The sequence below is a fragment of the Cornus florida genome, unplaced genomic scaffold (assembly GCF_030987335.1).
Source record: "Cornus florida cultivar Cherokee Brave unplaced genomic scaffold, ASM3098733v1 CherokeeBrave_3.0.0_Hap2_Chr11, whole genome shotgun sequence".
In the NCBI taxonomy this organism is placed as follows: Eukaryota; Viridiplantae; Streptophyta; class Magnoliopsida; order Cornales; family Cornaceae; genus Cornus; species Cornus florida.
This window is the reverse complement of record NW_026775581.1, coordinates 59,736,781-59,752,017: the sequence shown is the minus strand read 5'-3', so window position 1 is coordinate 59,752,017 and position 15,237 is coordinate 59,736,781. Positions and strand designations below refer to the sequence as shown.

At 34.5% G+C, this 15,237-nt stretch overlaps 1 protein-coding gene across 1 annotated transcript; it reads left to right on the top strand.

Annotated features, from left to right (window-relative positions):
* Positions 1 to 3,938: 3,938 nt before the first annotated feature.
* Positions 3,939 to 14,989, top strand: LOC132283322 (gamma carbonic anhydrase-like 2, mitochondrial). The gene is made up of 2 exons (XM_059785261.1): positions 3,939 to 4,429; positions 14,292 to 14,989. The coding sequence occupies exons 1-2, from the start codon at positions 4,072 to 4,074 to the stop codon at positions 14,666 to 14,668; spliced, it is 735 nt and encodes a 244-aa protein (XP_059641244.1). The 5' UTR covers positions 3,939 to 4,071; the 3' UTR covers positions 14,669 to 14,989.
* Positions 14,990 to 15,237: the final 248 nt, after the last annotated feature.

Sequence of the window (15,237 nt, the reverse complement as noted above, 5' to 3'; positions counted from 1 at the left end):
ATTGCTTTAGTTATCCAAGAAATATTCCTACAAGTTCAGTTCCTTATTTGAGAATGGAATTGTATTAGAATTTTAAACCTTTACATGAAAAAAAAATAAAAAAAGGCTTTTTTTATTTTATTTTAAGAAGAGTTTGGTCTGTAGTTCCTTTAGAATCTGAAATCCTTGCAAATTAGGAAGTTTTACATCTCAAATTTTTAAATTTGATCCTCTGTTCCAATCAACCTTTCTAGCAACACTGCTGATAGTGCCAGTACCCTTTTAACCAAAAAAAAAAAAAAAAAAAAAGTCTTCCAACCCCACCACCTAAATCTAGTCATAAAACAGTAGCACACACTTATTTAATTTTATTTTTTAAACTTTATTATTATTATTTTTTTTTTGGCAAAAGTCTCCCCAGCCATGATTTGAATAGTCACTAGTGGTACAAATTAAGCACATCTAATGCTAATGTTTTTGTGGCTTAAAAAAAAATCATGTTTTCCTTTTCTTTTTAATGATTTTCTGCAACTGAGCAGATGTTACTTCAGTGTCAAATTAATAACAAGACATAAGACACCTCATTGAATATTACACCTTCTCCCTAGAAATTTTCCGGAACTTGTTTTTGAAGGTTTATTAATTACCCTCTTTCTCTAGCAGAAGGATATTTACTTCTTGACTCTCTGCATAACATGTGCCTACTCTTCTAAAATGACTTGCACTTAATCTGCTGTAGCATGGACTACTTGAGAGCTCTCTTATAAACGATAACCAAAAAGGCTTAAAGCTCATTTTGCCGGAACTACAAGAATGCAAGACATTGAACCTGATATATAACATAGTCCTAAGTGAAAAACATTTTAAAAAAGCTATCTTTAGACATTCAATGACAAATGATTCATTCCATTTAATTTTTTTACAAAGCATTTGAAGGTAAAAATGGCCTTACTGGATAAATTGTTGTCGACGAAGGTCTCATCACCTCAAAGCATCGGTGCTTCTTTTGCTGTTATGGTTCAAGTTGCTGAACTTTGCTCCTAAATGCTGTGTAACATAAAGAGGAATGATCCCATTTTGTGGAATGCTAAAAGCTGCCTTAAATTCGACTATATTGTAACTAAAAACGCGCTTGGTCTCATTGATCAAATATATAGAAGCAGAATTCAGATTGCATTATAATAAGATTTACTTACTGACCTTGCTTACATACTAGGCATACACAGACCAGAAATACAAGCACTATTATCTATTCTAGTGATATTACAGTTCAGCAAATCTTTCAAGCCTAAAGCGTTCTTGAACGTATGAGATATAACTTGCTGCTAATATGTCGACACTAATTTCATCATCCCTGGCACCATCACCAGGCTTAATGGAAGCATTCGAAGAAGATGAGTTAGGCTTGACCTTACTGTATTGCACAGATGATGTTGGTTTGGCTGTTTGATAAGAAGACATGACCATCTTGCTTTCTGTGAACCCCCTGCCCTTAAAATTAGACTCTATTTCTCTTCTATCAAATTTTTTTTTTGGTTCTTCAACACTTGGGAGGCTCTATATATATAGTAGTTACTTAATGTACTATGTGTTTGTGTGTGTGAGATATAGATGAACCTTTTGAATGGATAATGATTCTTGCAACAAAATATCTTGTTACTTTTCTATTGGTCAGATACACTAAAAATTCTAATTTGATGTGGCTTTCATTTGGGCAAAGTGAGGCCAACAAGTGGAAAAAATAGCACAAAATATCTTCTACAACCTTGGAGATTCACTAGTGATTATTCTTATACAGATTTGAATGACAGATATGCTACCATACACCCAAGAGATTTGAAGTTTCCTATTGTATAGTGCTTCTCTATCCAAAGTATTTTAACCAAAATATGGTTTATATTCCTTGCTAATATATTTGGCTAAGGGTCGTCGATTCCATGTTTGTGTTGCATCTAAGAATTCATGCAATGTTGTGTGAGCCTTGGCACAATGGAAAGGTTACTCTGTTTTGACCTGGAAGTCACGAGTTTGAAATAAAAAAATATCTATAAAACTGCAAGCCTGCAAATATCTGACCCTCCCCAAATCTCACAATGAGAGAAGCTTTTTGCGAACATATTTCTCATGCACCAAAATGAATCTAAATAGAAATGACACTATCAGTAATCTTTTCAAATGATAATTTTTGCAGTTGCATCTTTTAGTGGGGTAAATTGGTTCCATAATATGATTCCAATTTATTCTCACTAGATCAGAAGATATGGATATTTTCATTTGGCCAATTATTAGTATACAATAAGATAAACTGACATGGTCTAAGACCAAGAATGGCATCTGCTCTCTCAGTAGTGGATACCGCACCATGCTTAAGAAAAGCAAGGCTTGACACACAGATCTTTTCTTTTACTCCACCTCCAAATCCATGAAAGCAATATTGAATCTTAAGGTTCCTTCTCAAATTTAGATGTTTTTGTAGGAAAATTATTAATCATATGTTTTTTTTTTTATAAATGGAGGTAATTACACTTACCTTTCTTTTAAATTATCTAAATAATACCAACGAGTTAGTAGTTTAGCGATATCAACCTCTTAGGCCATCCGTAGCGTGGTCTTGATAGCCCATTTTAGGAGAGCCAATCCACTAAAGGCCCTGCAGTGGCTTAGCTAAACCTCCCGCGGTATTCAGCGAGCCGGCCCGCGATCGCTAATTTTTTTTTTTTTGCATCAAAACGACGTCATTTCCGGTGCAGCTTTTTGTCTTATTCCAGCAGCTCCTTCCACAGTGTGCCGATTTTTTAATTAAAACCTAAAAATAGGTTATTTTGAACTCCTTTTAAAATAAAAAATAAAATATATTAAATAAAAAATATATTGTTTAGGCACTATTTGTCAAAAAATAAATTTTATTTGGGCCAAAAATAAATTAGAAAAGCTTTTTTTTTTTTTTTTTTTTTCCCCTTAAAATTTGTTTTTTTATTTTTATTTTTTTTTGCTTTAAATTTTAAATATGTACCACAAATAATGCATTTGGCCGTTTAAAAATATAGCAGTTTAGGAAAAGTTAAAAAATATATAAAAAAATTTAATTTTAATTTTTTATTATTATTTTTTTTGGAGAGTGCAAAATTTGGAGAACCTGATAAAGTGTATGTTTCTAGAGAGCGAAAACTGCTGAAGTGGTTCTTAAAATTGTTGATGTGACTCTTGGAAAAACTGATGTAGCGTTTTTAGAGAGCCAAAATTCGAAGAGGTTGGTGCAGATGGTCTTACTTCCCAAAAGAATGTCATGAGTTTAAGTTTTAAAAGAGACAAACGAATGTGTGTGTGTGTGAATATCAATTAGGAAAAAAAAAAAATTGCCTAAATAATATGACATCCTCTGTAGTTTCAAAAATAAGAGTAACCTCTTCTATCAATGATTTTGACCTAACTTGTTAAATGATTAGTATATTCATTGTACCTCTATTAATTCAATAAATGAACAAAATAATATTTTAAAGTTTTTTGAAAACATTTCTCAAATATTAAGTAAGTTTAGAACATGACGCGATGAGAGCCTCAAATTTTATAATAAGGGAGGGGATTGAAGGTCCTTATTATTTAGGCACAGTAAAAGTAATTGTTTCGAAAAAAAATAAAAATAAATTAAGAGCATGTTTAGTTTATAATTGTGAAAGCAGTTCCCAAGAAATTAAAAAATAACAAACTGTTCTTAGAGAAAAATATTTTATTGTTCTCTGAAAATAAAAATTTTTATAACTGAATTTTTGCAAAAATAACTTTTTAAAAAGTAGGAATATTTTTTTTTTTACAAATTACTGAAAAAAAAATTATTTCTATAGTTACACAGAAAAATGGTTGCTTTTTAAAAACCATTGGTCCATTTGTGTTGTGGGACCAATCAGCATGTCAACGTGGCAAAGCCAAGTTTGACTTGTTATTCATAGTAATCGCATTCTTCCTCATCGCAGCACAACCGTAGCCGGAACGCCAAATACTCTCTCACAGTCTCTGCCTAATTCTCAGTGTCCGTTGGGGTCGTCCTTCAAACACACACACTCACTCTCTCTATAAATTTCTGAACAATCAGAAATGGCGACTCTAGCTCGGTTGTCCAGAAAAGCCCTAACCTCCACTCTCTCCTCTCACCACCTAATCCACCGTACACTGGCGACGGAGGCGGCTAAGATCACAGAATCGCCGGATCGAGTGAAATGGGACTACAGAGGGCAGAGACAGATCATCCCTCTGGGGCAGTGGGTCCCGAAGATCGCCGTCGACGCCTACGTGGCCCCCAACGTCGTCCTCGCCGGTCAGGTCACCGTCTGCGACGGAGCCTCCGTCTGGAACGGCTCCGTCCTTCGGGGTGATCTCAACAAGATCACTGTAGGGTTCTCTTCCAGTGTCCAGGAGAAGTGTGTCCTCCATGCGGCTTGGTCTACCTCTACAGGTTTGAATTCCTTTTGCTGTCTTTGGTTCTTAGGGTTTTGAATTGTTTGCTTGCTGAGAATATGCAGAAAAGAAAGCAATCAATATGTTGGCCTTAGGATTTAGATTGTTTGGGACCGTGTGTGTGTGTATATATATATATCATTTTAGATTGTTTGGTCTCCTTTTGTGACTGTAGAAAATGAGGTTTTGAACTGTTTGATTAGAATTGTTATTATTACATTTCTAGACTTTATTGATTTTTTAACCATGTGGTTTGTTTTTGTTTCCATGATTGTCTTGAATCAGCCTCATGTGGCTTTTGGTTGGTATATGTGAAGGGTTAGAATTTTTAGTGTTTAGCGCTGATACTTGAATTGATTTAGAATATCGAAATTAAGAAAGAACTTATTGAAATTTTAGGGAGATTTTACAATCTAAATACAGCTATAATAGGAAGGTTGGTTGAGCATTATGTAGTCATCTATTACAAATCTTATAATGGTGCACGAGTTCTTTATGAATTATGGTACCTTACCCTCCATAAAGAAAACACAGTTTGTAGATTTATATGATTACCCTGGTAGTGGTAAAATGAGAATGAACCCGGGTTCGACCATTGAGAGCAGCTTGCTGCCCAACATCTTGGATTAATTGGGACCACACTGGTAATGTTTACACATGATGTTCTACACATGACACTCTGATTTAGATATGGGATGTTTCCGACATGTCAGTTTAGGCATGAAGTTAGCAAATATATGTAATAATTCAAATTTATTGTATAACTGCATATAAAACTATTTTATTTTTATCTTATAGTACAATATTGCTTCAAAACAAGCAAAACGTTCACGTTGAGCACTTTATGTTGCACAAAAACATAAAATAAGATTATATGAAATTTTTTGTCATGTCTATGTGTTCTTGAATTAGGGATTTGATAAATACATTCACTCCAGACATGTATGTGTCTAAACATTGAACTTATCAAAACTCTAGACCAGTGTTGTTAAAGACGCTCCTAGGCTCTAGGCTCATATAGGCGCAACACTTGTGCTTGTTGTGTGGTGCACCTTTGACAACATTTTCACCTTTAAAATGGAGTATGAATATGCTTTAATAGTGATTTAATTTTTCAATTGTGCGCCTCACTTCACTCAGGCGCACACCTCGCACCTATGCTCCAAAGGACCTCTGGCGCCTTAGTGTGCTTGGGCCATTGATAACACTGCTCTAGACAATTAATTTTTAGTCATGTCTATAGTTTCTTTCTTGACATTGATAATTTTGTTAGACCAGTTACTTAAAGTTGATTTTTAATCATATTTTTAGTCATTGTCAGGCAGCTTGAGGATTCGGCATATTATTTTGTCTTGTTTTGATATGAGTGGGTTCATTCTATCTTCTATTATCATAAATATTTTCACTTATCAAAAAAAAATTTCATAAATATTTTCAACCTCTAGGTTGCCTTTTCGGTTGAGGGAATTGGAAGAGAAGGAAGTGAAATGTGTGAGTTGCATGGTGTGCAAGTGGTGTGAAAGTTATTTTGATTGATTTTTAACGTGTGAGTTGCATGGTGTGCAACTGGTGTGAAAGTTATTTTGATTGATTTTTGAATTCTTTTTTATTTTAACTAATTAAATCGTAGTAAATTAATCACACACAAAAAAGGCATAAAATTACGACAACGAAAAGTAAAGAGAAAGAGAGAGAGAGGACACTAGGACTTTTATGTGAAAATCTTTAGCGAGGAAAAATCACAGAGACTTAGTTGTCTTTTGCGAAACAATCCACAACCAAGAAAGAGTGCAATGAGTTCCAGTGCCTTTGGAACTGCTCTCCATGGGAGTCTATAATTCCATTGCCTTTGGAATCACCTACTGTTGATTTACCTTCGACACTAGGACTTTTATGTGAAAAACATTAACGAGGAAAAATCACAAAGACCAAGTCGCCTTTAGCGAAACAATCCACTAACAAGAAAGAATGCAATGAGTTCCAGTGCATTCAGAACTGCTCTCCACCAGAGTGTATAATTCCAATGCTTTCGGAATCACCTGTTTTTGATTTACCTCTGACGCTCGGTGTCCTTCGTTCCCAGTGCCTTTGAAACCTCCAACAAACGAAGTCACCTCATGATGATCCCTTCTTCTAGTGATTGAACTCGTTGAGTCTTCCACGAACTGTGTCGATGAGAATAAGAATCTGCTCTTCTGATCGAATTTTTTCAATATTGTCGATTAGATGTAGAGTATCACACTAATTTCTTAGTGAACCTAATGTTTCCTGAGTGTAAAAAAAAGAAATTTGAAAAAATCTCAGTTGATTTCTATCTCAAATCTTGCAAAAAAATCCTCAGTATAGTCTTTGATTATCACTCTCAAAAAAATCCTTATCAAAGCTGAGTATTTTCAAGCAAGAGAGTCCTCAAAAAGTATTGAGAAAGTAGTTTGAAAACACTACTTTCCTCTTTAATTCTATGATGATCCAAGACTCTGATAGTGGGTAATTTCACCCTTTTAGTCTAGTTGTTTTAACCACAGTGTAATTAATATTAAATGGGCCTAGGAAGTACCTTCACCCTTTTAGGTATGTTGTTCCTGCCATAGTTTATAACTAACATCAAATGGACCTAGTAAGTAACTTTGCCTTTATAGTTATGTTATCTCAACTATTCTTATTTATCAAAAAAGAAAAGTTATTTCAAATATTCTTTGTTTACTAAATAAAGTAGAATCAGAATCAGTAACTTCACCCTGATAGGAGCAATGTTGTACATTATTGGTAAGGAACATAAGATTTCTTAATCTGTAATTTCACCCTCATAGCTATATTATCTCAACCATAGTTTGTAATGAACATCACATATCAAGTGTGCCTGGTAAGTAACTTCACCCTTATAGTTATGTTTTCTCAACTATAAACAAGTAACTAACATAAAATGGTCTAGTAAGTAACATTATTTGTAATTTCTCTTTATGCACATATACTTGGGTATTATATTACACTCCCATTTGACATAAATGAAGGGAAACTGATTCACAAAGGATTTACGTGAAGAATAAACCTATATATAAGTAAATTAGTCATCCATGAGAAAATTAATGTTTCAGCTTTGCGGCAGTATCACATGGAGATCACACTGACAACAATTGTTCTCTACAATAACCCTGTTTAAACACTTAACAACGTTAGTTTATGTGATTTCCCTATGGACAACATTGAGAAACATGTTCGTAAAAGCGGATAATATCTATCTAACTGCTTCTAATAATGTCTTTTGGGTAGTTTTAATAAAGGGTTTAATGAAACTCTCTCTCCTTATGACAGTCTGAATATTTATTCGTGTTTTCTTTTCTGCATTGTTGTTGCAGATTAATGAAATGTCGAGAGTGATATAACACCAATATAAGGTTGCTCCACTGATTTACGAAGCATGGTCAAGTCCTTGTCAATTTTGTTTTTGCAAAAAGAAAGAAAGAAAGAAAGAAAAATAGTCTAGCTTTCACCATAAAAATTGATAATGAAATAATTTAAAGATATAAATGTGCATAAATTATTATGTTATAGAACATACCACTCCTGCTATAAACATTGCATGCACATTCCCACCCTCAAGACATCTATTGAAGAACAGCATTTGTACTATCCTTTGGATCTCATCCACTCAAAACAAACTTTATGATCATACACAAGTCACTTTATTTCACGTACATGCAGCAATAGAGGCTTGTTTTTTGATGCTTTCAAGTGTGAAAGAACAAGAAAATGGGTTCAAATGATAAAGAACTGTTATTCAAACCACTGTTGTAATCGGAAGAGGTATTTGAAAATCAAATCATTGTTCCGAGGCTTTCAGACACCTCTTCAAATTGCATCAATGGTTTATATATCAGTATTTCAGCAGTTGAATCCTTTTTCTTCTTTACACTTGAAAGCCTCGAAAGCGGAACCTCTATTATTGCTTATGCGTGGAGTAATATGTATGATATTAATTTCAGTTCTTGGTCATTAATGAAATTCGGTTCTGAACCTGAGACTCTCTAACGACTTTCCTATGAGTCACCAAGGGAAAAACTGAGTGGATAGTATCTAGAGGAACAAAACTTTCAGATCATACGCAAGTCAATTTACTTCACGCATGCAACAATAGAGGTTTGTTTTCTGATGCTTTTAAGTGTAAAAGAAGAATAAGAAAATGGGTTCAAATGATCAAGAATTGTTATTCAAATCATTATTGTAATTGAAAGATGTATTTGATTATCATTGTGTACAAACTAATGAGGGTCAGGCCAGTGAAGATGCCAAGTCCGAAGAGAGGGTGATTGTAACATCCCACATTGCTTGGGAGAGTTCCTTACATGCCTCCTACTGGTGTAGACGTGTGTTAAAACCGTGAGTGCCAAGAGGGTGCAAAGCAGACAATATATGTACAAGCAATAAGTGCGTGTAAGGCATTTTGAATATCAAATAAAAACCGAGTGTTACTTACAATGAGGCAAAATTTTAAGTTACGTGATTTTACTTATCACTGAATGGTGAACACTTAAAATCCGAAAATATGTATAAAAAAAAATCCCAATTTACAGTTACCGCTTAAAACTTCAGCACTTAAAAATTTAGCTCTTAAAATTTTCAGTTTTATATAACACCTAAGTTTCTCACAAAATGTTATCCATTGTTTTATCTAAAATAAGGAGGGTAAGGAAAGAAAAATGAGGGAGGTCCGCTAACAGCAAAATGACTACCCCCTGCTCATTCGCGGGCCATTGACTGGCCAGTACGTAAGTCACATGATACAATCTGGAACCACTGTAAGTCTCTTGTAAACAATTCATCAAATTGCCTATTTCCATATGAACTGCTATAAAATTTAAAATAGAGGCATATGCGTTACATATCAGAAAAGGGTGTCATCATTTCCCTTATATATTTGTGGCTTAGGGTTTATGGGTTCAGGCACAATGCCTCTTTGCTGGCTAAGACTTAACTTGATATGTACTCTAATAATGCCATTTTATCTCTGACTTGTAAGAGGAGATGATTAAACTCCATGAAGCCATTAAAACAGATGCGAAGATAGAAGCACTAGGATGACAAAGAAAGCACAATCTTAAAAAAAAAAAACATTGGGAATACAAAGGTCTTTTACCCAGAAAACAGTTTAAAGATTTGCCCAACAAAATAATCACACTAGTTTTTGGATAGTAGAAAAATGGTCCCCTGTGTGGAGCTTTTTCCCTTCTCCTATGGTTTTCTTAATTCCAAATCAGGCATATCTCTTTTTCTGTATTAACACAATGATATTCTTGTCTATTTCCTAGTTTGTGTGGATGATCTCATTGTGCGGGTAATAGTCCCATTCATTACTCCATTTATTCATGCTCTTTCTACCCGATTTTCCGTCAATGATTGGGGCCTTTACACTATTTTATTGGAGTTGAGGTCATTCCTACTTCCACTGGTTTATTTATCACCCAACACAAATACATTCGAGACCTCTTGGACTGCACTCACATGTCTGGTGCAAAAGAGGGCAACACCCCTTTATATAATATACTATTGGCTCTCTTGTTCTTCATGATAGATCTTCACCGGCCAATCCAACTGAATTTCGTATCAGGAACAAGAGTTGCGACTATATTCTTGGGATGAATAACCACATAAAGCATTTTTGGATTTGTGGCTCATACAAATCCAAAAAAAAGCTAAGCCTTCTGTATTTAAATATTTTCCCCACAATTGTATGCTATTACTTGGGCAAAAAGACAATATTAAATACTATTACCTGGGCTAAAAGGCAATACTAATTTTTGCCAAAGAATTAGTATGTAATGGTATGAGTAAATTTTTTTTTTTTTTTTTGGATGCGTATATAATGGTAGGAGTAATTGTTATTATTATTTCATAATATTTGACAACAGGAACATGGTATAATTTGGACATACTTTTTGGATCAATGAATGCAATAGATTAATACAGTTTCATTTAGTTTACATTGTGCTTCCCCCCACACCCCTCCTTTGTAAGGTTTTATTACAGTGTCTTGAGGATTATTGAAATATGATCCAATGAAATATTGCTATATCTCAGGTTCTGAATCTTCTAGAATGATTTTCTTATTTTTTAAAGGTAATCTTCTAGAATGATTTGTTTTTCGAGGACCACGTAAAAACTGTGATTTAATGGTGTAAACTATTGTAAAATATTTTGAAGTTAAGATATTGGAAACAAATGCAGTGCTTGAGAGAACTAGTGCCAGGTCATACTTCTGAAGCCCACAAGACCAGGTGTTGACCTTGTACAATTGGATCAGTGTAAATTTTGTGATACTCCTCATGAGCAATGCAAGCATGCTCTCATGAACTGCCTTTCATTTTCTTAAATGGGTTCTTTTTTTGCCTTTCTTCCTTTCTTCTTCATTGTCTTCTTCCCGAAAGGGAGATGGAGGGGGAGGGTAGTTTATAGTTAAGTTGTTGTTATTTATTTATTTATGCGGCCTTTCAACCACCAACTTCCCTTGAAACCATTTTCTGTTAATTAATACATTTGCATTATTCAGGGGGAGTACTTTATGAGACCATAGGTGTATTCCTCGTTGCTTTAGTTGGTTATAGAATCAAAATTGATTTGTCATACACATGATGTTCTGGCAAAGAGTGATTGAGCAAAGACTAATGGATGAAGAGTAATACACACAAACCGACAAATTACCTGATTATACAAGATGAATGAAACTAAGACATTGGATGTATTCAATTGGGGTCCAGATGATGTCATCTTATCTCTTTTAGTTCCATTCACTTCTTGCGGCTAACTCTTCAGTCTCCTTAGTAACACAAAATATCATTCTGCATATATGAAACAAGGATATCAAAAACATAAAGTTGGTCTATGCTAGGTAGATCAATCATGGAAGACAATTTTTAACTTGGTGATCGATGGAAGGAGTTTATATGTATATTACCTGAATACATTGGTGCTATTTAAAATATAGACGAAAGAGTTTTTGATAGTATGGAAGTAACTGAAGGAAATGCAACCACTGGATTGAATTTTAACCACAATGTGTTTGTTTCAGAGGTTGCCATGAAGCCCAAATCTTTTTACTAGGGGTGGCGAGACTTTTAGTAGGGATTTTTGTAAGTTAAAACTTAAAAAGAGAACCTTCAAGAATAATAAGGTTTTAGTAGGAGTATAAATGAGGACATGGACAATATTGATTGGGTGAAGAGATACGCCAATTGGGTTGGTGATTCATTAGAACAGGAAGATTGAAGGGAATGCTACCCATAAATTAAGAGTACTATGGATGAGGTGGAGTAGTGTTTCTAGGTGTTGTACGATCATTTATTACATGTCATATGAGATGCAAGATTCTATAGACACAATTATAGGCTTATCCGTGCTTCATTTTACACTTGTTTATTGCTGTTTGACAGTGAAAACAATTGCATAGAATAAGCAGAACTAGGGAAAATAGAAGTATCAGGAGATAAATGACTAGCCGTACAGAAAAAGGGTAAATTTGAGACGAATGTAGTTGTTAAAATCTTTCTAGTTGATCCTGGTATATTGATTTCTAGTATGTTTGGTTGGAGGGAATGATTGAGGAGGGATGGATGAGAGGGGGAATAGAAGAATCTTTTCGTGTTTTGGTTGCAGGGAAGGGAAGAGAGGGAGGAAGTAAGGAGGCATCCCTTTTGGCTTTGTTTTTTTCTACCCGTCCAAATTTGTGGGAAAGAGAGGAGAAAAAAAGAAAGGATAACTACCAACAAATATGTAATTTCTATTTTTAACCTTCCCAAAATTTTTAAATAAATACTTACATTTTATAATTGTATATATATATATATCTTTGATAAGTTACATTTTATAATTGTATATAGTGAGGGTGTATTAGTAAAAAGACTAAAAAACTATCTTTCCCTTGATTCCAACAAAAAAAGAAAAAGAAAAAAAGAAGTGTTACTCCATCCATTTTTTCTACTATCTACTCCATTCAATGAAACAAAAAGTGAGGGAGACAGCTTCCCTTCATTAGGGATGCCTTTTCCATCCCTCCCCCTCTCCCTTCCATCCATTTTCCCATCCCTCCAGTTCCAACCAAACAGAGCATTCCATTCTCTTCAACACAAATTACTAGTTGGACCCCATCTTGTAAAGAACATTGATAAATCAATGCTATTTAAATAGAAATCGCAGAATATGCAACTTGGAAACGATTCTTTTGATTTGATAGCGTGTCTAAAATAAGCTCTCTAGGAAGACCTTATGCCAAGCATGCATCACAAGCCTACGGGCAACGATTGGACATCTCTTTATTGGTTTTCAATGGGCAACGATCATTTCCTCTCTACGAAACCATTTTTCTCTGAAGGTCCTACTTGCTAAGAAAATATTTTGAATCCATTTTTTTAAAGGAGTTTTAAGAGGTTTTCTTCTTTGACCTTAGAGGTGAGTAATTTTTTGAAGATGTTTTTATTTTAAAATGCTGGCTAAGCGAAAGGGGAAGTAATGATCTCATACAGATGTTGTAGCCTATTAGATGATTGTAAGGGAGGTAAGCTAGAATGCATTTAAGTGTAATTGTTACATATTGCATATTTTGCTGGTTCTATAGATAGATCATTAGTTTATTGGAACTCACTAAAATGTTTTGGATTGTTTACATGTTCTAGAAACCATTAGAAATTTGCTCTAAAGTAATTTAGATTAAATGAAAAGAGATAGTAATGCAGTGAGAATTGTCCATCCAAAATATATGTAGATTATTCTAACACCATGCTTTAGCTTTTAATTTGATTAATATACATTTGCTATGATGATGAAATTGATTGGTAGTACCGGTTAGGGCATAAAAGACTAGGGTTACTTTGTTTGGAAAAGAAAGTTGACAATATTAATGGAATTTTTTTGATAAGTACAAAGAAGAATTAAAGAGATTATTAGTGAATATTGCAAGTACCTTACCTGCTAGAAAATGTGATCATGTCACTAAAAAAGGCACGTGTAGTACTACTCTTTATGATTATAGTCATAAAGAAACTAGGATATCAATTCACAACGCATAACCTGATTTGTTAACAATGGATATGAATGTGTGGATGAGAAAGCTATCAACCTTGAAGGCGCTAAATCAGATGGAGAAAAGCTGTAGGGATCAATTAAATGCATATTTGGCCCTGAACTTCTGCCAAAAAGATGTAGCTGGTCTCAAGTTAGGATATAGGCCTTTAGGGTTGAGATTCGATGAAGATGGTAATGATAGTTTTTGCGTCAATGTGTATAAATTTGAAAATAAGTGTGGTTCATCATTGCAATTAAATATGAATCGTAATACCCCCCCAAAAAGAAAGATATAGGCTTTTAGAGTTGAGATTTGATGAAGATGGTAATAATAGTTTTTGCATCAAGGCATATAAAGTTGAAAAATAAGTGGTTCATCCTTGCAATTAAATATGATTCGTAATACCCAAAAAAAAAAAAAAATAATTCTAATACATGGATTTGAAAGCAGAAAAGAGGTGAAATAATGTATGGAACTGTACTTGGTATTGCAAAATTACATATTAATTTGAGATTATATGATATAACTTGATAAACTTCTATTTACGGTTTTGAAAATGGGTTTTGGCTCAAGGGTACTCACAAGAAGGTGAAATTTTAGATGTGTCCCTTGTAGGTTATAAAAGAATCTTGTTTTATTCTTGTCATGTTGATGTTGGAAGTGTGTTTGTACACGCAATTTGTTTGTGTTACAATGGAGGTTCATTAACAAACCTCCCCCACCCAAGTGGAAGGGAAAAATAAATCATAAATGAAGATGCTGAGGGCTGTTTGGAACATAATATGTGCAACTTCTTTCCTTATATCAGGACTGCCAGCGGAGACATCCATCGAGAGGTTTGTGACAATTGGTGCATACAGTCTTCTGCGGTCTTGCACGATTGAGCCAGAGTGCATTATTGGACAGCATTCCATCCTTATGGAAGGTTCTTTGGTGGAGACCCATTCTATCCTTGAAGCTGGGTCAGTGGTTCCCCCAGGGAGGAGGATTCCAACAGGTGAACTTTGGGCAGGTAACCCTGCTAGGTTTGTGAGGACCTTGACGCATGAAGAGACCTTGGAGATCCCTAAACTCGCTGTTGCAATTAACGATCTGAGCAAAAGCCATTTCTTTGAGTTCCTCCCTTACTCAACGGTATATTTGGAGGTTGAGAAAATGAAGAAGTCCTTGGGGATTTCGATTTGATAATCTCGTTTTCATGTCCATGTGTATCTGTCAATGAAGTTCTTGAAAGAAAATAAGCAAATGTACAACTCAAGAGGTAAGCCTTTGAGTTCCTTGTTTCTTGTATGTGATCTTAATAGCCTAGCCTATTAACTGGGTTGCAAGCTCAGTTAGCGGGATGTACGTGTGTGTCTATCTCTGGTTTATTCATTTTGTAGGGCATTTTTTTTTTTTAACTTCTTCATGGGTTGAACTTGAAGATGTGCATTTAAATGGCTGTAATGGTGAATCAGGACTCGTGTTGCTGAACACAATAACTTAAGTATTTGATTGTGTCTGCAATATACGATATTTATACAAATGAAACACATAGGGAACGTAGCAACCACAAAGAGCTTAGCCTAGTGGTATCTCTTCTCCGACAAAGAGCTTAGTCTAGCGGTATCTATTCTCCTTTTCAAATGGAAGGTTGAGGTTTGAGTCTCCAATGGGACAATTGGGTGTGTCTTTGAACTCTTATTTAAAGAAAGGGGATGTTGGTAATGTGTGAGATTTTTGGTATACATTATTATGTGTTATTGGTTCATTGC

Bases quoted from the DNA above. Each gene is read 5' to 3' on its own strand.
- LOC132283322 (XM_059785261.1), top strand. From the start codon at position 4,072: ATGGCGACTCTAGCTCGGTTGTCCAGAAAAGCCCTAACCTCCACTCTC. The intron at 4,430-14,291 runs GTTTGAATTCCT...TCCTTATATCAG, and splicing joins GGCTTGGTCTACCTCTACAG to GACTGCCAGCGGAGACATCC.